This window comes from Momordica charantia, assembly GCF_013281855.1.
Source record: "Momordica charantia cultivar OHB3-1 chromosome 8 unlocalized genomic scaffold, Mcharantia_2.0 BLBB01000008.1, whole genome shotgun sequence".
Classification (NCBI taxonomy): domain Eukaryota; kingdom Viridiplantae; phylum Streptophyta; class Magnoliopsida; order Cucurbitales; family Cucurbitaceae; genus Momordica; species Momordica charantia.
In genome coordinates, this window is record NW_028275166.1 from 2684063 (window position 1) to 2711701 (window position 27639).

At 35.2% G+C, this 27639-nt stretch overlaps 4 protein-coding genes across 8 annotated transcripts; all 4 read left to right on the forward strand.

The window, feature by feature from the left end:
• Positions 1–1445: 1445 nt before the first annotated feature.
• On the forward strand, positions 1446–5286 carry UTR7 (UDP-N-acetylglucosamine (UAA) transporter family). Of its 2 annotated transcripts, none has more exons than XM_022276461.2 (8): positions 1446–1812; positions 1890–2096; positions 2194–2299; positions 2377–2622; positions 2765–2875; positions 3767–3925; positions 4682–4825; positions 4983–5286. In XM_022276461.2, the coding sequence occupies exons 2-8, from the start codon at positions 2056–2058 to the stop codon at positions 5145–5147; spliced, it is 972 nt and encodes a 323-aa protein (XP_022132153.1). In that variant the 5' UTR covers positions 1446–1812; positions 1890–2055; the 3' UTR covers positions 5148–5286. The 2 variants fall into 2 exon arrangements, with proteins under 2 accessions (XP_022132153.1, XP_022132154.1); XM_022276462.2 differs by having other exon boundaries at positions 1921–2096.
• Positions 5287–8338: 3052 nt separating this feature from the next.
• Positions 8339–11669, forward strand: LOC111004562 (trifunctional UDP-glucose 4,6-dehydratase/UDP-4-keto-6-deoxy-D-glucose 3,5-epimerase/UDP-4-keto-L-rhamnose-reductase RHM3). 3 transcript variants are annotated; one of them, XM_022275606.2, is made up of 3 exons: positions 8339–8492; positions 8797–10374; positions 10969–11669. In XM_022275606.2, exons 2-3 carry the CDS (start codon positions 8818–8820, stop codon positions 11410–11412), a joined length of 2001 nt encoding a protein of 666 aa, XP_022131298.1. In that variant the 5' UTR covers positions 8339–8492; positions 8797–8817; the 3' UTR covers positions 11413–11669. The 3 variants fall into 3 exon arrangements, with proteins under 3 accessions (XP_022131298.1, XP_022131299.1, XP_087982994.1); XM_022275607.2 differs by having other exon boundaries at positions 8351–8492; positions 8803–10374; XM_088126868.1 differs by having other exon boundaries at positions 8370–8492; positions 8773–10374.
• A 457-nt stretch (positions 11670–12126) lies between these two features.
• LOC111005027 (uncharacterized) lies at positions 12127–13859 on the forward strand. 2 transcript variants are annotated; one of them, XM_088127202.1, is made up of 5 exons: positions 12127–12235; positions 12426–12511; positions 12753–12806; positions 12905–12980; positions 13635–13859. In XM_088127202.1, the coding sequence occupies exons 2-5, from the start codon at positions 12490–12492 to the stop codon at positions 13849–13851; spliced, it is 369 nt and encodes a 122-aa protein (XP_087983328.1). In that variant the 5' UTR covers positions 12127–12235; positions 12426–12489; the 3' UTR covers positions 13852–13859. The 2 variants fall into 2 exon arrangements, 1 of the variants encoding a protein (XP_087983328.1); XR_002600686.2 differs by lacking the exon at positions 12426–12511 and having other exon boundaries at positions 12134–12235.
• A 3966-nt stretch (positions 13860–17825) lies between these two features.
• On the forward strand, positions 17826–20885 carry EXO70G1 (exocyst subunit exo70 family protein G1). Its single transcript, XM_022276118.2, has one exon. The coding sequence runs from the start codon at positions 18283–18285 to the stop codon at positions 20341–20343; it is 2061 nt and encodes a 686-aa protein (XP_022131810.1). The 5' UTR covers positions 17826–18282; the 3' UTR covers positions 20344–20885.
• Positions 20886–27639: the final 6754 nt, after the last annotated feature.

The window sequence follows — 27639 nt, forward strand, 5'->3', positions numbered from 1 at the left end:
GAGGTCTCCCCTCTGGCGAGTGTACCCCTCACTCCTGTTGTCTTCAGGACGTTCCTTCTCGGCCGGGCCGAGGTGGGAACCCCTTTGCTCGCGTGCGTCTATGCGCGTCGCCCGATTTTCAGATCGGGACCCTGCGCCTGCAGCTAGCACCATGTCGTTATACATTGCCTCCATGGAGCGCATTTGTGTGCGCATTGCCCCCATCTCTCTCTGGAGCGCATCAAAATCCTCGCTTGTCGGAGCCGGGGCTGGACCCCGGGCGCCCTTCTTGGAGGTCCCACCTCGACCACGGGTGGCCTTGGACGTCCTCGGGTGTGCAGGCGGCAGGGCAGGCGCGGTGATTCGTGCCGACCTGCGGAGGGGTTCCGCTGCCAGGCCGTCGTGACCTTGCCCTTCTGCCACCGCTGCTCCGACCTCCCTCTGGTGGGCATCGCTGGCAGCCAGAGTCCTTCGATCCGTCGTATTGGTCGAATTCGCTGGTTGAACCATGTTCGCTCGCGTGTTGGTTTAAAGGAATCAGGATGACTTAGATTGTCAGTTGATCCCCACAGACGGCGCCAAATGTTTATGCAAAGGTTTGCACAACAGTGTGTTTCTGGTTGTAGTTCGAACCCGGCCTCTGGACCGACCTGACCACTTGGGCGGACCTGCACATAAAGGTGAGCACTTCGACGATCAAGTCAGTATAGGTCGGATTCCAAGTCTAACTCGAAGCCAGAAATCATCGTACCTGATCGTGGAGTGAGGTCCTCTACTTATGGGTGGTAGTCCCGCTAATCTCGCGGCGGTTACACCCGGTAATCTCGGGACCGTCGGTTACACCCGGTGATCTCGGGACCGACGGTTACGCCCGATAATTACGCCGCAGACAGTTGCTCACATCGGCCCCTACCGAGCTCTCCGGTAGGTCGGACCTGGGCTGGGTTCACCTCGGCCCTCATGCTTAGCTTTCTTCGGTGTTGGTGGCAGCCGTCTCGGCTATCCGAGCTGGGACGACTCATGAGCCATCTTGGAGCACCAATGGGGGTCCTCCACGTGTCCAGGGTATACCCTGCCCCAAACACAACTATTTAAAATATATATCCTAAATAAAAAAGATCATGATTTTAAACTTATATAATTACGTGGCCAATCAAAAGTAATGATATTTTTATTACTACATGTCTGTTCTCCACTACTTTGTAAAAGGCAATAGAAATCTCAAATTTATCATTTTGATATGATATTAAAAGAGAAAGGAAAAAAAAAAAAGGACGACGAATGCTATATATAAATTTTTTCGATTTAAGTTTTTGAAAAATGGACTAGTTTTTGGGGGTTCTCTCCATTGCAAGATGAAAAAGAAAAAAAAAAGGAATAAAAGGGAGTCAATTTCTGAGGTTGAATCTTGAAAATTGAAACTTGAGAGAAGTTGCGAAGAAGGAAGCAAGAAACTAGAGAGAGAGAGAGAGAGAGAGAGCAGTCCCACGATTTCCTTGTAAACGTTGAATCTTGATGTTGCGGCATTTAGCGACAAAATGGGTCTGATTCCAAATCCGATGGCTATGGCTTTTTGCTTCCCCATTTTTGCATTCTACGCTTCCCTTTCACCGACACCTATTCCTAATCCTCCATTTCCCTCAATTCCCACTTTTCGCAATTGGGTTTCTCCCCATTTTTCTATTTTCCTCGAATCCCACTCTCTCTCTCGGTTTACTTTCTTACTCACAGTCCCCATTTCCTCAAAATTTTCCCTCTTTTTTCTTCATTCACCCATTTGCATTTTAAGATGGAATGGATCCCGTGAGAATGTAATTGACTGCAATTTCTCAGGTATCTGATTCGTCGCCTCTCATTTCATTTCCCTTTGTGGATCCATGAACTAATGTTTCGTCGCCGTATGTGATTAGATCTTCATCTCTCGCTGGGGAAAAATTGCAGGTTGTTGATTGTGATTATGGGTCTTCATCTGTGTTTCTCGAGGTGATTGCTTCTGAATTTGCTTTTGGCGGGATCGTCGGTGGTTGATTTGGGGGGAAGATTTCGCTATTTTGATCCTCGATCTAGCCATCGATAATGGACATCCTCGGCGATTCTGATAAGAACTCTTCTCGGAGGTATTTCAAATAGCTGTCTCTGAATCTTGAAACCATTGTTTTTCTTTTGCATACACGAACGGGTAATTGAGTTGAGCTTGCTTCTTCTTCGTTGTAGTCTTGTGGCGGCTGTATCCTATGGAATTGCTTCGATGGCTATGGTTTTTCTGAACAAGGCCGTACTGATGCAGTACTCACACTCAATGACCCTTCTCACTCTGCAGGTAAGATTTCTGGAGTGGGATTTCGTTTTGATTTCTCTCTCACTCTTTCAATTGCATTCAATCTTCATTTTTCATAGCAATTGGCAACGACATTGCTTATTCACTTCGGTAGAAGAATGGGGTTCGCGAAAGCCAAGGGGTTTGATATGCAAACAGCAAAAAGAATTCTTCCGGTTTCATTGTTTTACAATGCAAATGTGGCGTTTGCTCTTGCTAGCTTGAAAGGAGTTAACATCCCAATGTATATTGCCATTAAAAGACTCACTCCTCTTGCTGTTCTTATTGCGGGATTCTTTTCGGGCAAGGGAAGGCCCACGGCGCAGGTATTCTTCAACGGCAATTGCTTAGTTTCCTGAATTACATGCCCTCTCTTTGGCTGAGAAGAGTTTTGTAACCATGCCTCATTATAGTATTATTGCCAGTGACTTTGTTTTTGTGATTTTTGGCCCTTCCTGTTAAATTCAGGTTATTCTTTCAGTACTGTTGACTGCTGCTGGGGTCCTTGTTGCTGCATTGGGAGATTTTTCATTTGACCTTGTTGGTTATAGCATGGCCTTCACTTCTGTTTTCTTCCAGGTGATTACATTTGTAGTTGTACATAGTTGCTCTCACTATGTTTTCGATAAAACTTAAATGGAGGTTCAGTGTCATGTTATAGTTTATATGGGCAAGATCGTTTCGGGAGTTCATTGTAAAATAAGTTGGTTGGCAGTTTTTTAGCTATGTCCCAGGGAAAAGAGTGATGAATAAAGGGGTGGCGAGCGTGGTACAAAAATACTTGAGTAAGGAATTGTTGGAGGGAGATAGCTTGCTATTGAGTATTACCTTTTTATTTCCATTTTATACAGTAATATGCAACGAGTTTCTATTAGCTTTACCCTTAGAAATGCATTTTTTTCCCTGTGAACTCGAGGCCACACTCCCTTGCCTAATGATTATGCTCATGGCCTACTCTCACCAATTTCTGAGGAGGCTTTCCCGCCCCGATGCCAACTTTCAAAAATGTCATTATCAAGAGTTTTAAGTTGATAGGTTTTCATCTTCCAACATCTCAAACCCTTATGAGGAGGCCTTAGAAATTCTCATGAACATTTAGGTCCCATTTGATAACCATTCACTTTTGGTCTTCTTTCTCTAAAAATTAAGCTTAGAAACCTTACTTTTACCAATGCGTTCCTTTGTTTTGTTGTATAAACATTTTTAAAATCTAGGCCAAATTTTTTAAAACAGCAAAAAAATAGTTTTTGTTTTTGAAATTTGGCTAAAAATTCAAATATTTTTTCAAGAGAGGCGAAAAACTTACCAAAGAAATTGTACAAAACAGCATAACTTTTAAAAACAGAAAACTAAAAACGAAATGGTTATCAAACGATGCCTTATTAATTCAGTTTGGATGGATAAATTCATTTATTTTGCTAAGAAAATGCATTTACCTCTTTCTATCTACTGGTCTATTCTTCATTGCAGACTATGTACCTTGTATTGGTGGAGAAGTCAGGTGCAGAGGACGGGCTTTCATCCATCGAAATCATGTTTTACAACAGTTTTTTGTCTCTTCCATTTTTGTTATTTCTCATTATAGGTACTGGTGAATTCCCAGATTCTTTATCATTATTATTTGCAAAGGTCAGTTTCTTTTTAACCCATTTAGTTCTTTTTTTCTTTTTTTTTTTTTTGTCGAATTCATTATTTTATACAAGCAACAATTCTCAAGTAAAAATGCCAGACTGCTGGATGGGTTTCTCCTTCTACCTTTGTCAATATTGTCATACATGCATTCTCTGCTACCTTTTCTCTAGTAATGTCAGTGTATAAAACTAGTAATTAGCTTCTTTTAGCACAGTTGAAATGGCTTTTAGAAATCTTTTATGTATTATTGAAGTTCAATAATTTGCTTGAGACAAAAATTTTGCACTTTTGGCTTTTAATCAATCTGAAGTTTGAACACTTTCTTGTGTGAAAGAAGAATTCTGGTTTCTAATAGTAGAAGGATGAAACGTGAAACTATTGATGACGGGTTATCTCGAACACTGGTAGTTCGTTGTTGTCAACTAATTAGCTGTCGGGCGATCTAAGGGGAGATACTGGTTAAAGTCTGATTTCTTCTTGGCCTTTCTATCTTTCTGGTTTCTTCAATTTCCTTCTGAATTGCATGCCATCTACTAGCTTTGAGTTTACCTGATCTGCAACCGTATGTAGAATGGGAATTCTTTTACCTCTGGTAAAAAGTTCTTATGTCGATTTTAAATCCATGCCGAATTATGTAACCGATTATCTGGAAGACTGTTTTTTAGGGGGGGTTCTTGAGGAGCAATTGAAATGAGCTTGTTCTGGATTATGTACTAAAGCTAATAGCTGTATATTTCTTGTTAATATTTGCAGAGTAATTCATTCTCCTTTTTGGTTATCTTCCTCCTTTCACTGGTCATGGGGATTGTTCTCAACTTCACAATGTTCTTATGTACCATAGTAAACTCGGCTCTGACAACAACAATCGTTGGCGTCCTCAAAGGGGTTGGATCAACGGTATGCAAGCGTTCCCGCTTTTTAGACTTCATTTATTGTTGTATCCCAGAATTTGATCCTGTCCCTTGTATTGCTTCCATTATGCCATTCTATTAACCAGTGAGTTACATTAGCTAAGTGAAGCTCACCGTGTTTGTTCTCTCGTTTCGTTCCTCAGACCCTCGGCTTTGTCATATTGGGCGGTGTGAAAGTGCACGCTCTGAACGTCACGGGCTTGGTTATCAACACGGCGGGCGGTGTCTGGTATTCGTATGCTAAGTATCAACAGAAGAAGAGCAAGATACCGAAGTTAACATCCGACGTAGACGCTCATCGTAAGTAAGAGGGAGTAGTATAGGAAGAATTAAAGTTGGTGAAGAAAAAGATTTCTAGTTTGCATAAGGCTTCATATTGTAGTTGGATATCTTCTTCTATTACTTCTTTTTATTCAAAAAAATAAAAATTGCAAAAGTCACCCCTAACCTTTATGCTACAATCAAATGATTACAATTAAATCATAAAATGATTACGATTAAATCATAAAATAATTACAATTAAATCTTGCAAAATGCATTAACTATCTATTATAATTGCGATGATCCAACTCTCAAATTATAGGATTACCATTTAACTCAAAAATTTTGTTTCAATTCTATAAAATTTGAAAACTATAATAATAACCATGATAAATTTGGTTTTCAAATCTATGATAAACCGATATTTATAATTCAAGGTGGATGGTGTATTTTGCAATCTCTTTTTTTTTCTTCAGAGGAAGAAGGGATCTTTAAGTTTTTTTTTTTTTAATGAAATGTATTAATTAATAATTTTTAATTCATTATGATAACAATGAGAATTTTAAAAACTAAAGATCAAATCAAGGGTTTTTAAAATACCATTTAAAAAGTTGTTCATTGTGTTTTAGTAATATACAAACAAAATAACCTTTGCAAAAAAGAAATATATAACAACTATTTAGTTAAATCTAAAATATTATTAATTAATTATATTTTTATCAAAAAGTACGTTTTTAGTTCCTAAAATTTAGAAAATAGTTCGATCAATCTAGTTGACTAACGGAACGATGATATGACATAGTTGACGTGATCAATTTTAAATGAAGTGTCCTTTTTTTTATGAATTTAAAGCATTAACCTATGTGGCTTTTTATTGGATTATGTGGCATTTTTTCTTCCTTTTCTTATTTTTTCTCTCTTTTCACTCTGTCTCTCTTCTCCTTTTCCTCTTCATCTCTTCTTTCTTCGACAATAGCTTGCCAACGCCGACAACCGGTGTCCGGCACCACTGCCGTTTCAGAATATACCGGCGACCGCTCCACGCCCACAACTACCGACGACCACGACGACCCTCTGTTCATTTCAGATCCGAAATAAATTTGGTTTTAGATCTGGAAAGAATGTTCAGTTTCAGATCTGAATAACGTTATGTAGGTGCGAAGAATGATGGTAAAAATAAGGGTAAATGAAGGCGTAGATTTTCAGCGCAGTGGCAAGCTTATGCCGGAGATGAAGAAGAAGAGAGGAAGGAGAAGAAAAGAGAGAGAAAATTCGTTTGCGTGGAGCGCTCCACGGTATATTCTGAAACGGTAGCGGCGCCGGACACCGGTGGTCGGCGTTGATCGGCGGTAGTCGGCGTTGGCAAGCTATTGCCGGAGAAGAAGAGACGAAGAGGGAAGGAGAAAGAGAGAAAAGAAGGAAGAGAGACAAAGTGAAAAGAGAAAAAAATAAGAAAAAAGAAAAAAATATGACACATAATCGAATAAAAAGCCATATATGTTATAAAATTTATAAAATTATTTTCTTTATAATATTATATGATTTATTTTACCTATTTTAATTTTAATAAAAATAAAATAAGTTTATAATTTGAAATGGTATATTTATTAAAGTTTTTATCTTTTATAATTAATTATGCACTTTTATAATCGGAAAACACTGAAAATATAAAAATATTATTTTCATATTTTGCTCTCAGTATCGTTTTCAAAAATAAATCTATCAACGTCTGAACGTCCGAAGACAAGAGAAAAATGTTTCGTAGGGAACTTGTTTCATGTTGGTGTATTCATATTGGTTAGACGTTGGTATACCGAACAGATCATGAACATTCACATCTCGGATTCAATCTCAAATCGGCTCTAATATTACTCTAATATTTTCGAGATGATTCAATATATTTAACTTAATCTTGAAGATATATTTTACATGTTCAATGGAAATTCGATTATTGAAATAAAAATTCTGTGGATTGAGGGAGAATAAAAGGGGATTTTTTAAAAAAATAATATTTTTATTTAAACTGTGAAGAGACGGTCAAACGTGGGAATAAATTCAAAAGTATTATTTTTTAAATCAATTTTAAAAGAAATATTTTTTATATAATTTTATTGAATGCAGTATTATTTTAAAAATAAGTTTAAATAAAAACATTATTTAAAAAAAATCGAATAAAAAGGTACGTCGTGAAAAAGCAATCAATCGCAAATTTTTATTTTATTTTATTTTTCTTGAGCAATGAATCACATTCACAACTCTCCCGCCTGCGGAAAAATGGATTAAAAAAAAAACCATCAGGATCTTGGCGTGAAGTGAGAGAAATAGAATATACATATATATTATGTAACTATATCATAAGTGTAATTCAATCGGAATCAAATGAAATCAAAGTACAACATGTTTGGCGGATTCGAATACACAACTTCTTGATTAGAGTTATATGCCAACTAGAGTTGAACTATAATCGTTTTGGCTTTACTCCAAACTATATGTTTACTACAAATCATAATTTTATATTTCAGATTAACCTATATTTAGAATCCTCCAAACTCTTACCACTTTAAATGCTATTTTAATGGTGTACTTTTTAATTTTGATTTATTTTAGTCTACGTTTTATTTTGATCTAGGTACTTTTAACTTTTGTTTTAGTTCATTTTAATCGTTTTACTTTTTAGACGTCTATTTCGTTTATATATTTTTAAAAAGTGATTAATTTAGTTCTTCTTTTCAAAATTTTAACACAAATTTTATACAAAACATTTAAACGTTTGATACCATTTCATTTTCTTTTTGGTTTTCTATTTTTAAAAATTTACTTTCATGTTTCTTTGTTTTGTTATATAATTTTTATGATAAATTTTGAAAACAATAGTTTTCGAAAACTTATTTTTATTTTTAGAATTTTCTTACCATTCAAATATGTTTTCGAAGGTAAAAAAACCTACTAATGAACTTGATAATTGAAAAAAACGAAATGGTTATCAAACATTGAGGAAAAAAATGAAATAAAAATGAAATGAAACGATTAAAATAGTCTATTTTTAAAAATACCAAAAGCAGATCCAAATGAAACAATATAGAAAGTAAGTGATCCTTTATTTAAACATGCTTTACATTATTTTAATTAAAAAAAAAAGAAAAGGGAAAGAAAAAAAGGGTTAGTAAAAGAAAGGCATATTAAACGGGAGATGAACCACGTAACAGTTGTTTTAGCCTTCTAATCACACAGTCAGATGTCTATTTAAATCTCTAACAACCATTAACGAACCTCACGCCTTTCTCTCTCCTTTTTTTTTTCTTTAATCAATTTTCCTTTTTTCTCCCATAACTTTCCATGAACATTTTTCTCCTTCTGCAACTCTCCTCCTTCAACCTCCATTCCATCTCACAGTAAGTTCTCTCACTTCTTTTCATTCTATTTTCTGCATTGCGTGCTTTCTCTTCTGGACTTCTGTGAGTAATATTCTCTCTGTTTCCCGGAATTTGGACGCGTTTTGATCTAATGTGAATTTCTTCGTGATTTTACTTTTTTTTTTCGATGAATCGGGAGAATCTGTTGTTTGACTTGGCGATGAATTTGTTGTTACTATGTGTTTTTGTGTTCGATCAATCGTTTCGTAATTTTCATGAACTTCTCGAATCTTTTATTCGTTTTTTGTTCTGTTTTTAGTTCTGATGATTTGAGGATTCGAAGTTTTAGGGCTCATCAGCGGTGATGGAGAAGAAAATGGCACCAGGAAGCGAGCCGTATGCCCCGAGGAACATCCTCATCACGGGAGCAGCAGGCTTCATAGCATCTCATGTCACCAATCGTTTGATAAAAAACTATCCTCATTATAAGATTGTGGCTCTTGACAAGCTAGATTACTGCTCCAACATCAAGAACCTGCGCCCTTCTCAGACCTCCCCCAATTTCCGATTCATAAAGGGCGATATCGTCTCCGCAGATCTCATCAATTACCTCTTGGTTGCTGAAGAAATCGACACGATTATGCACTTTGCTGCACAAACACACGTAGACAACTCGTTTGGGAACTCGTTCGAGTTCACGAACAACAACATTTATGGTACTCATGTTCTTCTTGAGGCCTGCAAAGTGACTCAAAGGATCAAGAGGTTCATTCATGTCAGCACTGATGAGGTTTATGGTGAGACTGATTTAGAGACTGATATTGGGAATCCTGAGGCTTCACAGCTTCTTCCCACGAATCCTTACTCTGCAACTAAGGCAGGGGCTGAAATGCTGGTCATGGCTTATCATCGGTCCTACGGCCTCCCAACGATAACAACTCGAGGCAATAATGTGTATGGACCTAATCAATATCCAGAGAAGCTTATCCCCAAATTTTTTCTTCTGGCCATGAAAGGTGAGAAACTGCCAATTCATGGGAATGGCTCAAATGTGAGAAGCTATCTATATTGTGAGGATGTTGCTGAGGCATTTGAGGTGATTCTGCATAAAGGGGTGATAGGTCATGTTTACAATATTGGTACCAAAAAGGAGAGGAGAGTTTTGGATGTAGCAGGAGACATCTGTAAGTTGTTTGGGAAAACTCCTGAAAAAGCCATAGATTTTGTGCAGGACAGACCCTTCAATGACCAGAGATATTTCTTGGATGACCAGAAGTTGAAGAAGCTGGGATGGCAAGAGAGCACACCATGGGAAGAAGGGCTGAAAAAGACAATGGATTGGTACACCCAAAACCCTGGCTGGTGGGGCGACGTGGCTGCCGCTCTCGACCCACACCCACGTATCTCCATAGCCACTCATTCCAATGAAGATTCCTGGTTTTTCCAGTATGGATTCTCGAGATTAACAAGAACATGTAGTGAGATCGAGAAAGATCGTGGTTCGGGACTGAAGTTCTTGATCTATGGAAGAACTGGCTGGATTGGAGGTTTGCTAGGTAAACTGTGCAAGGAGAAGGGAATAGAATTCGAGTACGGCAACGGAAGATTGGAAGATAGAAGATCCTTAATTGAGGACTTAAGGCGAGTGAGGCCGACTCATGTGTTCAATGCTGCAGGGGTCACTGGAAGGCCCAATGTGGACTGGTGTGAATCACATAAGGTTGAAACAATAAGAGCTAATGTTGTTGGGACACTGACTTTGGCTGATGTTTGCAAGGAACAGAACCTCCTGTTGATGAACTTTGCAACTGGTTGCATCTTTGAATATGACAATAAGCATTCATTGGGATCAGGTGTTGGATTCAAGGAGGAAGATAAGCCAAACTTCATCGGTTCATTTTACTCCAAGACAAAGGCCATGGTAACAATTTCTTCTTCTTTTTTCTTTCTTTTTGAAGTTTTTCTCTTTAACATGTCTATAATTTTCAAACACATTGCTGATGGGTTGTTGGATTCATTGTCATGATATGCGATAATATATGATCCACTGATAACTTTGTCATAGTATTTTGCTCAATTCAACCCGTTATCTTATACATATTTGACATCTTTACAATGTCAAGATGCATATATTTTCCTTGAATTATTGACTTTGAGAAGTGATTGATGGCTAAACCATTAGAAGACCTTATCTAAGATAATTGCTCTACTCTTAACATTAAAAGTTTTCTGTCTTTAAATAGTGAGTTTGAAAATAAGAAAAATTGCTTCGATATCAATTTTGTATAGAAACGAGCCACTAACATGGCAATCTTTTGTTTTTCTACTCCAACCCTCATTTTAAATCGTAATTTTTCTTCATGTTATTTTGAAAGTAGCTGCTTCAATTTCAACGAGTCCAATTGTTGATATTCTTTTTCACTTGGCATCAAGCCAATTAGACGTTTGGATGAAAATCCGAACTATCCTTTGCGCGTTATTGAAAGATCTCGTTGCAATGGCTCAATTTTTGTAGGTTGAGGAGCTGCTGAGAGAGTATCCAAACGTGTGCACACTGAGAGTGAGAATGCCAATATCATCAGATCTAAGCAACCCGAGAAACTTCATCACAAAAATCAGCCGCTACAACAAGGTGGTGAACATTCCGAACAGCATGACGGTGCTGGACGAGCTGCTCCCGATCTCGATTGAAATGGCAAAGAGAGACTGCCGAGGGATCTGGAACTTCACAAATCCAGGGGTGGTGAGCCACAATGAGATCTTGGAAATGTACAAGAAATACATAGATCCAAAGTTCGTGTGGAAGAATTTCGACTTGGAAGAGCAGGCGAAAGTGATCGTCGCACCGAGGAGCAACAATGAGTTGGATGCTTCAAAGCTAAAGAAGGAGTTCCCTGAATTGCTGTCTATCAAAGACTCCATTCTAAAGTTTGTATTTGAGCCCAACAAGAAAACTTAGAAAGTGAACAAGAACAAGAAAGAGAGAAGAAAACAGAGAAGAAGAAGAAGAAGAGGAGGAGGAGAAATGAAATTGAGAATGGGATTTTTTTTGTTGGAGAAGTTTTGCTTTGGAATTATGGTTCATATTACTAACTTTCTACTGACATTCTGTTTTTGTATTTGTTAGGGGGGAGGGGATTCTTTTATATAATATATATATATATGGATGATCTTTCAAATTATTTATTGGAATAAGATTTCTTTTTTTTTTTGTTACGGTGGCGTTGGTATATACTCTTATACATCTGTTGCAATGGTTTCCATTGCAAAAATAATGGATCCAATTATTTCTAAGTTTAAATGTTGATTTGGTCCAGGACTTTTGTTTATTTTATTCTAAAATATTTATTATAGTTATTCAATTATAATAAAATATCAATTTTGACCCGTGTTGAGTCATCAATTTAACCCATAACTTTTTCAACACCAAATATTGTAGGATCAGACATTAAAGTTGTATCAATTTTTATCGTAATATTTACTAAAAAATAATTTAAACAACTCTGGAATTCATTGCACAAGATTAAGTTCGATTAATGGTTTGTATCTCATAAATTCAGTAAACTACCAATCACATTATGCCCGCCCTTGGGCAGGTCATCATCATTTGGGCAGCGGTCAGCTTTCCCGCCTATTTATATAACCACCGAAGCTTTCTGTTTCTCGCATTTCAATTAATTTCATCTCAGTTCCCTCCTCTTTCTAATAAGCATTTCAAGCGTCTCTGGTGAATTCTCCAGCTCCTCGTCAGAATCCGGCGTGTGCTGTCGCTCTAAAATAAGGTACGCCTCGTTCTGATCTTCACCATTAGAAGCGGTGTATGTAGCTAGCGATTTGCTCATAAAAAGGACTAAAATCATGTTGTTCTACTTTTTGGACTGGAGAATGTGGAGAGTTTAATCTTATTCGACTAGCCCTAATTAACCCGTAATTTTTTACGATTCGACTACAAATTTTTTTGTTCTTGAGAAGAACTTGAACGAATAGACAAAGAATCAACGAAGGATCGGAGCAGGGCAGATTATAGACTCGGTCAATGTCGACTCATGATCAACAAGGTGTGGTAAGCGTAATGGTTGATTGTTCATAGAATTGTTAGGGTAGCCAATAACAAGGACAGACTCGAGACTCCAGTGCGTGATTCCGAGGGAAAAACCGCATCGCGTGGCCGAAAGATCTCGTCGTTTTTCCCTGCTTAAAATTCTTGCGTACTGAGTAGCAACTAACGCCTTGATCCTCGATTCTTTGAAGATCGATCACAATTAATTAATCTGTGTTCTTTTTGGTTCAATATTGCAGGAAAAATGGAGTCAAGGAATCAATTAAAAGATCGAAGGATCTTCATACCTCACGGTAATCAAACTACAATGATCCTCTGCATTTTTAAGCGATTGATTTCAAAGCCCTCAGGCTTTTGTCGTTGATTAAACTTTATTTTCTTGCCTGATTAGCGTATCAGCGAGATGAAAGAGGGGGAGCTTCATCACCATACATTATTCAATGCAGCAGATTGTGGCTTCCGGAAGGGTGAGTTTCCTTTTTTTTCTTTTTTGAACTTTTTTCCGAAAGGGTGATCAGTTTGGTATTTGAGTCAAATTAACAAATGAGATAAAATAAATATGTTTTAAATTATAGAGAGACTAAATTATTATGTAATAAAATACAATTACATAATTGGTTGAAGTGTTGGGATTCGAACTTATTGACTTTTAGTTCAAAATAGATAATTTTTAAGTAGTTGAATTAGATTTAAATGGAATGTAATGATACTTTCTATTATATATGATAAGGATTAGATTTTCAAGGCAAAATAAATCTGTAAGTATTTTCAAGCTTTCTAATATTTAAGTTGGTATGAGTTTTATTTTGGACGTTTTTTTCAGATGGAAAACGAGAAACAAGAATAATAATTCAAATGCTTATATTTCTAGAAAATAAAAAATGAAGAAATTGGGCTGACCTTCCTCTCTTGTTTTTGTCTCAATGACTCGAGGACCAATACAAAGAACGCTAGCCCATTTTTCTTCCAAGGGTTTCTGTTAAACTAATTGAGATCTCAATAGGGAAAAGGTCTAGCCATCATCATCATCATCAAAACTCTATAAAACCTTGGCACTGCTTTTATTATTTCGTTTTCTTTTACTAAGTTTCATAAAAAAAAATTTCTTTTTTTTTTTTTAGAGAAAAAGGAACTTCAATAAAGAAAACAAGCCCCGTGAGCTATAGAAGAAGACATTTCTTGATGTGTAAGGAAATGGATCGTGGGAGGAAGTTTTCAAGCCAAAAACAAGAAGTCATGGTACCAACACTATGCTTTGCTGACCAATCGGCCGGCCGGTTGAGCTCCTTGGGGACATGGGCAACGTCGAAACCATGGAGGACATTAACCAGCAGATAGATATCGTGGAGCCAAACACCTTTCGGACCAAGGGAGGGAGACCGATTTTTGATAAGTTGGACCGCAACAAGAGAATCGGAGTAAACACGAATCTTGTGGTGACCAAGAGATTTAGCAAATCGTAGGCACTCGAGGATTGCGCAAATTTCAACAAGGAGAGGACTGAAGGAGACCTCGAGGAAACTGGAATGGGCGGCCAAAATTCTTCCATCGGGATCCGTAATAATCGCTCCTAGACCTGTTCCTGATTGATGCCCACCACAAGCCGCATCTACGTTGAGGAGAATCTAGTCGGTATAAGGGGAAGCCAAAGTCGATTATCAAACCGGCGATGAGATTCACAACGAGGCAACAAATTTGTGTTGGAAGAAATTGTAGTCAAACGAGCCTTCTCAGCATAAGAGGTAATCCAAGTACACTTCTCTGATAAAGTTGGAATTTGTTTCCCAAGAACAATCATTCCAAATTGTCGAGGTCAAAACAGCAGCGAGACTACGAGGACCAAGAAGCTTATGCCATAGGTCGGCAAACGAAGAGAGGCCAACCAGAAGAATATTGGGGAAAAAATAGCGCCAGATTTTCCGAGATGGACTAAAAAAAAGAGGGCGTGAATGACAGTCTCCGGCTCAGAATGACAAAGGGGACAAATAGTGATTAGGAAAACCATGATATAATTGGAGAAATCATTACTTTGATGCTAAGAAAACACCTTTAAATATTTAGATTTTACTTTAAAAACTTCAACAACAATTGTCATATAACATCGACATGTCAATAATATAACATCGACTACATGGTCGGAGATTCGAGTCCCCATCTTTACATGTTGAATTTTGTTGATGTGTGTTTCTTACTGAGGTGACATGTCAATAATAGTCCTACATGACCGAACTTGATCATTGCTGGCACCTGCAGTAGAAGTTCTGTCACTGCAGGTGTTGTATTGTGCTCGTTTTAACATATGTTGTATTAGATTTTACCCCATAATAAACTAAAAAAATGTAGTTTCTAAAAGCAGTAATTTAAACCGATCTCTTTTATTATTTATGAGTTTAAGAATGATTTAGAAAGATGCTTTTATTTTTCAAGCTTTATTTATTTCTTGTACATATTAATTTAAAACACAACACATTTGATTTTTTTTCAACAATAGGAAGGAGGTGAGAATGGTCAAAACTAAGGGCAAAATGTGCTCATTACTCTCCACATTAAATTTAGGTCCCATTTGCTTAAAGGTCACTCCCTTTACCAATAAATTTTCCCTTATTATTAGCTCAATTAAACTTGTTCCTTAGAAAAAGAAAAGAAAAGATATGAATGGTAGATTCAAATAGGTGTCATCATTAAAGCTAGGGTTTCAAAAGTTTTAATGTAGAATATAAAAGGGTCCCACAAAAAAAAAAAAAAGGTGATATGACGATAAAGTTTACTAAACTCTAATATTCTTTACCATATGAATATGTTTTTGTACTCTATCCAAAAAAGTTTCCATGGGCGTAATATTGTCATTATTTGTAAGTTCACAGTCCCAATTTTACGTTTAGATACTATTTTTTTTATCTTTGTAATTTTAAAATCTTCATTGTCCATTTTATTCTTCGATGAAGATTAGAATTTGGTTCGTTTGGTAATGTTTATGTTTCTTCTTATTTTAGTTTTTCTTAATATAGAAAAATATAATTACATTGCTACAACACTCATATATGCAAGAATGATAAAAAACAAGTTTTCTATTTATGTTGGAACATATTGGAAACGGAAACAAACAAGTTTCTTGTTTGTGTTGTTTCCAACACTTTTATACAATTTTGAAAATATTTCTAAAAAGTGAGAAACAAGAGACGTAAATAGTTGTTGGATGTTTAGATTTCTTAATAAAATTGAAAACGAAAAACAAGAAACGAGATCATTTATGAAACAGACTCTTAATGAGTGAAGCGTCATGCTAAAATTATGGTTGAAAGAAATATTATAAAAATAAAAATGAAGGGACTAAAAGACCAAAATAGATGTTTTGAATGTACGTTGACCAAAATAATATTTTGAAAGTGATGAAACCAAAATAAAATTTAAATTTAAATTGTATCTTTTCATAAATGTATGATCTCAGAATGTTTGGTGTTGAAAAGGACTAAAATAAAATATATTAAATTGATGATTTAAAATTTATTTTTACATTATAATATGTACTTAGCTTATATAATTTGGATGGATTCTCTCATGTCATTAGCTTAACAAGCAAAAAACTGTTAAATAATTTATTTTGTGTGCACTATTGTTCATGTGATGCATTTGATAATTAAACTTTTTGAGACTAAACATATTGGGAGAATTCCCAATAATTTGATTGATGCCTTTGCTTTCATCTTTTATCAATTACATTCAAACCAAAGATTTATTCCCAACAAATTTTCATCATTCTTTTATAAAGTTCCTGAAAATCAGATGAGCATCATGATTTTGCTTGCTTGTTTAATACCAAAAAAATGGGGATCTTCAATGATTTATTCTATTTACTTACTAGAGCTCCAATATAATTTTTTTATTGTTGCTATGAATTATCTTTTTGAAGTCGATTGTTTTTAGAGATCTGAAATAATTTATAAATATTAATATTTGAACAGCTAGGTTTGTTTAGCTATCTAGATTTGAGATATTATTTATAAAAAATCATGTATGATGAGATATTCTTTTTTTGGGTGAACTGTTTTTGTTTCGAAGGAACGATTTATGTAAAATGAATCTAGGGAATGATTAATCTTAAAAATGGAAATTTTTTTAAATTTAATACTTTTTAAAGTTTTTTATCTATTTTTTTTTTTTGGCAAAAAACTAAATTACATGTAAAAGAAAACAAAAATGGGAGTTTTGTTGCTAGTAATGGTATTAGTGGGCATGCAACGAAAATGAGTGGGAGAATAAAGAAATATGGGTTTCATGTGCTTAGAGAATAAATTCCCTTTTTTTTTTCCCCCTTTTTATTTCTTTGGGCCCACTGGATGGAGCTTCACTCTGTTTATCACTTCAATTTCCCAAAATAATCACAAAGTAAAATCACTTATTTTCTTTAAGATTTAAATACTATTTTGATACTTATTCCTTTTAATATTGTATTTTCAAAAAGTCCATTAATTTGGCAAAATTTTAGACACAATAGAAATTCTTAACATATTTTTATAAGTACCGATTTTTCTGAATATTTTGTTGATGGGTTTAGACATTAATTGTTTTGAACTTGTGACTAGGTTTGTTCATAATTTGATTTTGGACATTTTAGTGGTTTAATTTACAGTATTTTATTAGTTGGATTTTACACAATTTAGTAATTCATCCGTAGAAGTAGAGATATCTTACTGTCTATGTGACGTCATTTTGTTTTGAACGATTGTTAACTGTTTCTGTTTCTGTTTTCGTTTATAATTTTTAAACGTTTTTAACTGTTGTGTAGAAATTTTGAAAGTAACACAATCAAATTTCTTTCTTTCTAGTTATCATTTCCATTTTCTTTCCAATATGATAAAAGCATAATTTTATCATTTTTATTTTTAAAATATATAATAAATATAACATAAAAAGTTAAAACATTTAATTTAAACATGTAGGACTGGGAGACTGAACTCACGACCTTTTGATATATGTCAATTACCACATAACTATTCTCACTTTAGCTTCCAATTTTTTTTTTTAAATATAAATAAAAAATATTAGTTTATCATTCTTGACTTGTAAATAACAAGAAATTGTCGTCAAATGTAATTTTTTTAATCAGAAAAAAATGAGAAAATAATAAATAAAAACGTTACTAAGCATACCCTCTAAATGAAATCCAGCTATATTATTATTTTAAAAATGCACCTATTTTTAAAATATCTAACAATAAAAGAATACAAAAAACAAAATCACTAATCCCTTTCGCTTTACAGAAATATTTTTCTTTATTTATTTATTTTATTTGCCTTACTGTCATGCACTTTACCATTTGCTTCGTCGAACGTCTCAAAAAGTATGGTATGGTAATGGAATCGCTCTAGTTTCTCTCTCTAATTTCTCTCTCATTGAATCCTCCACTCCGATTCCGAATCTCTCCCTTCTTCCGGTTCACCTCACTGAGTCAACTCACCCGCCATTTCCAACATTTCTCCTTCCTTCTCTCGCTTTCCCTCTTCATTGCCCCATTCTCTCTTCTGCTTCAGTCTTCGTTTTCTTTTACTGATTCGGTGTTTTCTCAAACTGTTGCAGTGACATCAAGTTTTCTTCTTGTACTTATTCACCTCCATTTTGGAACTTCTCCATTTCGATGATTCCCAGGGAGATTGCTAAATTACAAATCTTCCTTTCTTCCCCACTCTTAATTTTGCCTTTCACTCATCCCTTTTGATACGGGACAATTTTTTTCCTTCGTCGTCCGGGTTAGGGTTTTGTGTCGAAAATATGTCGGTTGATGGGAAGGGGAAGAAGAACAATATCGAGAATTTGGTGTCTGCTACAAGATCACTGAAGATTAGCTTAGACAAATCCAGGGCTCTAGGGTTGGCGTTGCAGAAAGCGGGGCTCAGATTGGAGGAGATTAAACAAAGATTGCCCACTTTGGAAGCTGCTGTGCGACCAATTCGTGCCGATAAGGAAGCCCTCGTCGCCGTCGGCGGCCATATTAATCGGGCGGTGGGCCCTGCGGCGGCGGTGCTCAAGGTTTTCGATGCTGTTCATGGGCTTGAGAAGTCTCTGTTATCGGACCCGCGCAACGATCTCCCTGGTTATTTGTCGGTGCTGAAGCGGATGGAAGAGGCATTGAGATTCTTGGGAGATAACTGTGGGCTCGCAATCCAGTGGCTGGAGGACATTGTTGAGTATTTGGAAGACAATACGGTTGCTGATGAGCGATTTCTTGCGAGTTTGAAGAAGTCGCTGAAGAATCTGAGGGATTTGCAGAGCGATGAGGAGAGGACCCGGCTTGATGGAGGGCTTCTCAATGCTGCTTTGGATAAACTAGAGAACGAGTTTAGGCGTCTTCTAATGGAGCACAGCGTGCCCCTCCCCATGGCAGCGTCCTCCGCGTCTCTGGGTGAGCAAGCTTGCATTGCCCCATCTCCATTGCCTGTAACTGTTATTCAGAAATTGCAAGCCATCCTAGGGAGATTGATTGCTAATAAAAGACTTGAGAGATGCATATCCATTTATGTTGAAGTTCGTAGTTCGAACGTTCGGGCTAGTTTGCAGGCGCTCGATTTGGATTACTTGGAGATATCGGTTTCTGAATTCAATGATGTGCAGAGCATTGAGGGGTACATTGCAAAATGGGGAAGGCATTTGGAGTTTGCAGTGAAGCACTTGTTTGAGGCAGAGTTCAAGCTTTGTAATGATGTTTTTGAGAGGATAGGATTGGATGTGTGGATGGGCTGTTTTGCAAAGATAGCAACTCAAGCAGGTATTCTTGCATTTCTTCAATTTGGGAAAACTGTAACAGAGAGCAAGAACGACCCAATTAAGCTATTGAAGTTGTTAGATATATTTGCATCCTTGAACAAACTGAGACTGGACTTCAATAGGCTTTTCGGGGGAGCTGCGTGTTCGGAGATTCAAAACCTGACAAGGGATCTCATTAAGCGGGTTATTGATGGTGCGGCCGAGATTTTCTGGGAACTTTTAGTTCAGGTGGAGTTACAGAGGCGAAATTCTCCACCTTCAGATGGGGCAGTTCCTAGGTTGGTCAGCTTCATTATTGATTACTGTCATAAACTGCTGAGCGACGATTATCGACCAATCCTGATCCAGGCCCTGGTCATTCACCGGAGTTGGAAAAAAGAAAAGTTCCAAGAGGGTCTTCTTGTCAGTGAGATTTTGAACCTCGTTAAAGCCATTGAGCTGAATTTGGAAACCTGGATAAAGGCTTATGAAGATCCTATCTTGTCAAATTTTTTTGCGATGAACAATCATTGGCATCTATTTAAGCACCTCAAAGGAACGAAATTGGGGGAGCTACTCGAACTACGGGAACTAGGTAGAGATCCTGTAAAGGAACATGAACAGTACAAGGATTACCATGGCGCAGTTTTCTTGAGGGATAGCTGGAGTAAACTTCCCAGCCATTTAAGCAGGGAGGGTTTGATTATGTTCTCAGGTGGGCGAGCTACTGCCCGCGATCTTGTGAAGAAACGTTTAAAGACATTCAACGAAGCTTTCGAGGACATGTACAAGAAGCAGTCAAACTGGATTATAACTGACAAAGAATTGAGGGATAAGACATGCCAACAGATAGTTCAAACCGTCGTGCCTGTGTATCGCAGCTATATGCAGAATTATGGCCCCCTGGTCGAGCAAGACGCGAGTTCCAGTAAGTATGCAAAATACACCGTGCAGAATCTGGAGAAAATGTTACTGTCCCTTTTTCAGCCAAAGCCACTTAGGTTCAGCAGCCTTCAAGTTAGGCAGACCAGTGGGAAATTCAGCAATGGCGCAGCAGATCATCGACGATCCAACTCCATGGTTATGTAACCATCCAATCCAACCATTTTTATGCTGTGTATAACCTTGGAAGAAGCTGCATCCTCTTTGATGGACGACCAGGTTCGATCCTATAATTCCGAATCGCAGACGTAACACCTTGAACCCGTTTTGTGTAATCTCTTGATTTAATGCAAAGGAGAAAAGCTTTTTCTGAATGGTGTCATCAATCTAATCTATTGCTTTTCTCCAACGAATCATCGATGGGGGCTCGGAAACTTTTCATTAGCCTGCAGTGAGGAATGAAATACCGGCTCCCTTGCTCATGAGGATCCATCAAAAGGCTTTGTGGATGATAGAAGATCAGGTTTGTAGATGATACTTTTTAAGATATAGCTATTTTTATTCCATTTCCCTTCACTCATTGATTAAGCAAGCCAGATGGGCAGCAGAAATAGTGTAGTTTGTTAGATTTTTGAGATTCTTTAACATTAAACATATCATATCTATGTAATCCAACTTCTTTACTCATAATAATTAGGGAGGAAGAAGAAATTTTATTATAAATTAAAAGCCATCAACCCTGTTTTTAATGCCTGATAATTCTATTTTCTGTCTGTTTTTTATGAGAATAGTTAGCAAATAAGAAAAATCTTTGATGTCTATCGGGTTTCACTTTCAGATCTTTGGTCAATTTCTTCTATCTCATATTAAATTCTGCAGTTTTCTGCAATTGTTAATGTGATCTTAGTTTTTCAATGGTTTCACGTCAGCTCTTTGTTTTTCTTCTTTGGTTCTTCCCCCTTGTTTTTTCCTCCCCTCGTGATCCACTATCCTTATTTTCTTGGTTTTTGTGGTAAAAAGTTAAACTTGTTCACTCAAATTATTTTTGGTTTGAAAATAGGTAACTTGAAAATTACTCCATCCAACTTTCATAAATAAATGCTTAAATCATTTATGGGCTTTGTTCTATTTTGATCATTAAACTATTTTAGTCGAAATCATTTTAGTCTCTGCATCTTAAAACGTTCGTTTTAGTCCTTAAACTTAAAAAAGTTATCACTTTGGTCCTTGTTTTTCAATAAGCTAGTAGATAGGAGTTGTGGTCTTTGTGATAAAATATGTAGTCATCACGCGATTCGACGTGTTGTAAATAGGCTGGCAAACAAGTGGGGTCATTGGATCAAGCACAAAATAAAAATGGGTCGATGTTTAGGATTGGAAACATGTAGAATTTTACGTCGGATTGATATTTGAAATCTTATTTTCTTATCAACGAAACCATCTTTTTCATTGAATTTAGAATTGGATGATAATTGAAAAGGAGTATTTTCAATTTTAGGTACCAAACATAATCATCTAATTTCTTCATTTTCCCCCACATATGAAACATGGTAAATAAATTTTGCTTTGTTAGGAGTAGAGAGAGAGACAAATCCTTAGAAATGTTTGAAGAGAATGAAGCATTTGGGGTCAGTCCTTTTCGTTGACCAAGTTTTTAACCAATCAAATTGTGTTCCCTAAGGCATCAAACTGTACTTGGGGTTTATGTTAAGCTTACCGCACAGTGATTTTCAGAAAATAAACAACCAATTAAAAATTCACAAGTGCTCTTTGAATCTTTGTCGGCCACCAACCCCTAAGGAAAAGCCTCCACCATCGAATTTTACTTGTCATTGATTGCATTTCTTGTCAAAGGGGTCTCTTTATTTTAAATCTATGCCGTGCCACGTGTCTCTCCAACTTTCTACTCGGCATAAATGTCAAAGCGTTCTCTTCATTTTACTTGGGTTCTTGTATTCTTAAAATATTCATTAAAGATCTTCGTATTTTTAAAAGGTGATGATTTTGATTCCTTTAGTTTAACAATTTTAGTATAATACCTTATTCACAAAATTTTTTTATTGTATATAAAATTTATATTAAAATTTTACAAATTATGAAACAAAATAGTAAATTTTTAAAAAACATTTTGAAAATACAAAAGTTAAAATGAGTAAAAATTAAAAGTATAAAATCTAAAATAAATATTTTAAAAAAATCAAAATAAACCAAACTAAAAGAATAATAATAATACTAAAAGTTTAACTTTACCTCCAATCTATGTATTGGTTTTAAGGGAAAAACCACGTGTAGACAATTTAATTGCGGGTAAATTTTAAACTCTTAATAATAGGGACATTTAAAAATATTCAAAATGCCAACTTTTTAACCCTAATTTAACCCATTTGTCTACCTTACCCACCAACCAAATCCACTTCAATATTAAGTCGTCTAGTTATTCATCAAATCAATATTATTTTCTCGATGGGAATTCAAACTTCTAATATCATAGGGAGGATCACTCATGCTTTCACCAATTGAATTATATTGAAATCAATAACATCCACCAAATAATTAACATTAGTGATACGATCCAAATAGATATATAATACAAAATTTAGAAGCCTATATAACTTTAACGTCAACGTAGCTCAACTAATTAAAATACATATCATTAATTGTTGATAGAGAAATATGGAGTGCCACGTGTAGCCCTTGCGGAGACGCGTGTGGTCCCATGACTCATGAATAGAAGGGTACCGAGCGCATATAGCCAAGGTCAACTGCACTGTATAGGTGTATGAATATGGTTAGCTCTCCTAGCACTCAGAACTCACGATACGTTAGGCATTCTGTTGGATCGTTGTCCATGCATGACGTCGTTGTGCACCTATGAAAATTCAAAAGGAGGTATAGAATGTTGGGGTCCCCCACGAATCTCATAGATACTTGTTATTCCACGTGATTCATACCCACTTGCTCTCATCTTGATGAGTGCTAACGTACACATCAAAATGCAATTGGCCGAGCAACACACAAATACTAAATTTCTGTGTTCAAAAGACGATGTAGGCGTCGTGACATTTGCATGGCAACATACATGGAACTTACCAAGAAACTAATATGAACATTAATAAAAAATCAAAAGTTGGAATCTTTAAATCGCTGCAACTCGTTAAAAGATTAAAAAAAAAAAGAATCCTAATTTTAATTAGGGCCGTACAAGAAGAGATGAAGATTGAAGACTAAATGGGAGGCTTCGTGGAGGCCGTTGTGGGCTCCACGGCGGCTCGTACAGTTCAACCAAAAAGATTTTTCCTGACCCCATCGAGATCCTCTCTATTTTGTCTCAGTTTTCCATTTTTCCATCAAGTCCCCCATTTTTATCTTTATTTCATTTGGATCCTTACACTTTTAAATATTTCCATATTATTTTATACTTTTAGTCCTTCATCTCTACGCTTTACCAAAATTTTAAAAGAAAAAGAACAGAAGAAAATAAAATCAAATTTTGTTATTGTATTTTGGCTGCAAGTGTCCTTATGATTAAATGGGACTATTTATTGTAGTTATTGATTTTCCAAATTGTATTTGATATATTTTTTAATTTAATAATTGTGGGGTTGGAGATTGGATCGTCAAACCTCAAAGAACGGTAATTGATATCTTATCTATTTAGATACGTCTAGATTAGCCTATGCTTTTAATTAGTTGATTTTCGATATTTTGTTGCTCAGCGTTTCTTATAGACTTCATTTTGAAAAGTCTATTAATTATTTTAACAACATCTAGAAAAGAGCAAGATATGTTATAATCGTTGAGCTATGTTCGTGTTGGTAGTAAAAGATGTAATTTTTATTATTTTTTTTAAAACAAGTAAAAGATGTGCTTAACTAGGTTTCATTAAACAATTTACAAAAGTTAAGGATAAAGATTAAAATATCCTTTTTAATACAAAGTTTAAGACAAAAAAATAAAATTTTTGAGAGAATGAAATGGATATAAATGTTTTAGGGACAAAATTTAAATGATTTGGTTCGATGATCACTTTTTTTCTTGAGAATCTTGACCCTCGACATCTCTCCATTAAATTTGATTCTCTTAAAAAAAAACTAATATAATGTTAGTCTTTCATTTGGACATTTGATCTATAAATAAATATAATATATAATCGTCGATTAAGTTGGTAAATAAACATATTAAATATTTTTAAATGATATGAAACTCTATGATAAAATTAATGTTCAAGGAAATTCTTGTTTCTATTAAATTTTTTTTCCTCTATGTGTGTGCACATATGACATCTTAACTCGAGAAATTAAAATAAGAACATCAAATCATTTTTCTTGACCCTTTTCCAAATTTCATTTAAATATGTTGGTTGAATCGTATATGTTGTGTTGTTTTAATGTTACACTTTAAGTAGTATTTCCTATTTAATTTATTAAATTCTATATTCATAGTCGCAATTAGATCTATTCATTTTAAATAATTAATTCTACATCTCTTATCTAATCATACACATACATACATTATATATTATATTAGATTTAAACATATTTTAGAACATCTATCTAATCCTTAAATTTTCCATCGTCCTAAAATAAGGTATGACCTAAGTATTTATTATTTCATCCATCCTTAAAGTTGAATATCGCATTGCATAATTGTTTTTTATTCCATTCACATAAATTAATCAAGAAAAAAGCACAAATTATCTTTTATCCGGCATGATCTCAATAATAAATAAAACATATAAATCCATCATTTTTTTTTAATTACATCACGTTGAGAATGAAGTTTAGGTTTGAGTTGATTTATTATATTTGAGCGGCTACTTGACAGTTAGCGATTTATTATAGATCTCAACTATCAATACAGTCTACTTGAGATTTATTTTATAAATGTATATTAAGATTTTTTATTTTTTATTTTGTAGTGTTGTGTTTATCTGCTTTAGTTATGTTTTCTTTCTTGTTCATGTCCCTCCATCATTTTTAGCTGATCTCTTTGTTCCTCTAGTGCCTTAGTCTCAAGCAGTGAGATCCATCTTTTTTCTTACAAAATACGATAAATCCATCATTTCTTTAACGTCTCTTTTGACTTGATACTAGGGTGAAACATATATCTTCTCATTGGCTTATGAAATGGGGAAACAAATAATTTGTTCAATAAAAAAATGGTTTAAAAAATCGTTATCATATATAAATATAGAACAAATACTTGAAGTTACGACTTTTTGAATAAAAAGATTATTAATATATTTTTTTTTTTTTAGAAAAACATGTGAGAATGAGATTGGAACTTACAATTTTTTGATTGGAAATATCTGTCAATTACCATAGTTATACTCACTTTGAGAAAAGATTATTAATGTCATAGTCAACTTACCTATATTAGGTTGGTATTCTTTTATCATATGTGATATATAATAAAAGTTAAATAAGTGCATGTATAATAATGCTTATTATAAAGTCAAAGAAGGATAGTGGGAGAAAGATTAGGATGGGGAAGTCAAGATAGATGGACACAAGGGCTTATCTTCTAGAATTTTATTGAAATTATTGGTGGTTCAATTAAATAGGCAAAAGTAGATTTGATTTCATTATATCTGTATGGGGGAAAGAATACCCTGGACACGTGGAGGACAGCCATTGGTGCCCCAAGGTGACCATGAGTCATGCCTCAGCTCGGACCGCCGAGATCACCACCACTAGCGTTGACAGATGCTAAGTATGAGGGCCGAGGTGAACCTGGCCGAGGTCCGACCTATCGGGAAGCTCGGTGGGGGTCGATGTGAGCTACTGTCAGCGGCGTGATTATCGGGTGTAACCGACGGTCCCGAGATTACCGGGTGTAACCGTCGCGAGATTAGCGGGACTAGCACCCATAAGTAGAGGACTTCACTCCACGATCAGGTACGATGATTTCTGACCTCGAACTAAACTGGGAATCCGACTTATACTGACTTGATCGTCGGAGTGCTCATCTTTTTGTGCAGGTCCGCCCAAGTATTCAGATCGGTCCGGAGGCCGAGTTCGAGCTGCAATCTGAAATACACTGTTGTGCATATCCTTGCATAAACAATATCCATAGAATTAAAAACAAGACAAATATTGGTGGATAAGCACTCTCAATTCATTAATTACCCAATTTGATAATTTCTTTTTCCCTTTTTTTTCTATCTTGTTTGGAATTAGAGTTATTGCCTAAATATTTAAAGCAATAAAGTATATGAAAAAGGTATTTATGTCATTTCAGATGTGAGAACAAAAAATTAGGATAAGGTTTTGATTCATATGAAGATATAAAATATGTTTTGTTCATATCATTAAGTGAATGGAGAGGAAAATAAATCGACATTATCTAATAATTTATTCAAGTTGAGATTTTTTAACCTTTTGTATCATAGAAGATTGTTTAGTTTTTGTGTAATCCAATATCAAGATTAGAGTGTTGTTTATCTCCATTTAATCCTATTTTAAAGAAAAAGTTCAATCTAAATTACAATTGAGATGTGGAAAAAAGATTGATTTAATGATAATATTAGAGCTTATATATTTTAGAAAACAACTAATTTTATACTATTATCTGTGGTTGTTAACATGAACATAACTTAACGACAAAGACATATATAACTTATTTCTCGAAGGTGGTGATTCAATTTTTCACACCACGTTAAAACTCTACTATGTTCACCAAAAGCATAAACATGAAAGTATCATTATTGTTGTAAGATAATATTTTTCTTACCTGATATATGTTATGTGACGGTAAAAATTGAATAAAGTTAGTAAATTGTATTTTTTTTTTCCTTTTTAGTTCAACTGCGATGAGGATTCAAATATCGAACATTTTTTTTAAGTACAACATATTGGAAAGAGAATTCGAACTTACAACCTCGATCAGAAGTATATGTCAATTATTACTGACCTAAGTTCTCTTTGCAAAATGAAAAATGGACGGGAGATATCTGAAGCTTTAAAATTTCATTGCCATTAAAAAAAGATTGAAAAAAAAAGACAAGTACCTAACTATATGAACAAAGTGGAGCCCCTTAATTTATTTTATCCAATTAAAGCAAACACGATAAGGTTTTTTTTAATCTCTCTCTGTTAGGTTGGTCTGACGTTTCTCCTTGGGCGGGCCCCTCTCCTTGCCACGTCATCAAGAAAAGTCAAACGTGTCCGATCGTTTTAATCTTCGTGTTTTTGTTTTGCAAATTACTACCCTACCCTTTCCTTTCTACTGATAAAGAAATCAATAAAAAAGAAAAAGAAAAAGAAAAATACCGATAATAAAAAAAATGTCATAATGTAACATTCATTGCAGAAAATTTTCAAATGATTCAAGTTTTAATTACTCAGCCAACTTGGTTAAAAAAAAAAAAAAACTTAGTCAAACCTTTTTTTTAAAAAATAGTTAAACCAACTTATATTTTTTTTTTCCGAACTCACAACTTCTTAATTGAAAATATATGTTAATTACCGTTGAGCTAGACTCGTTTTTAATACTTAATCAATT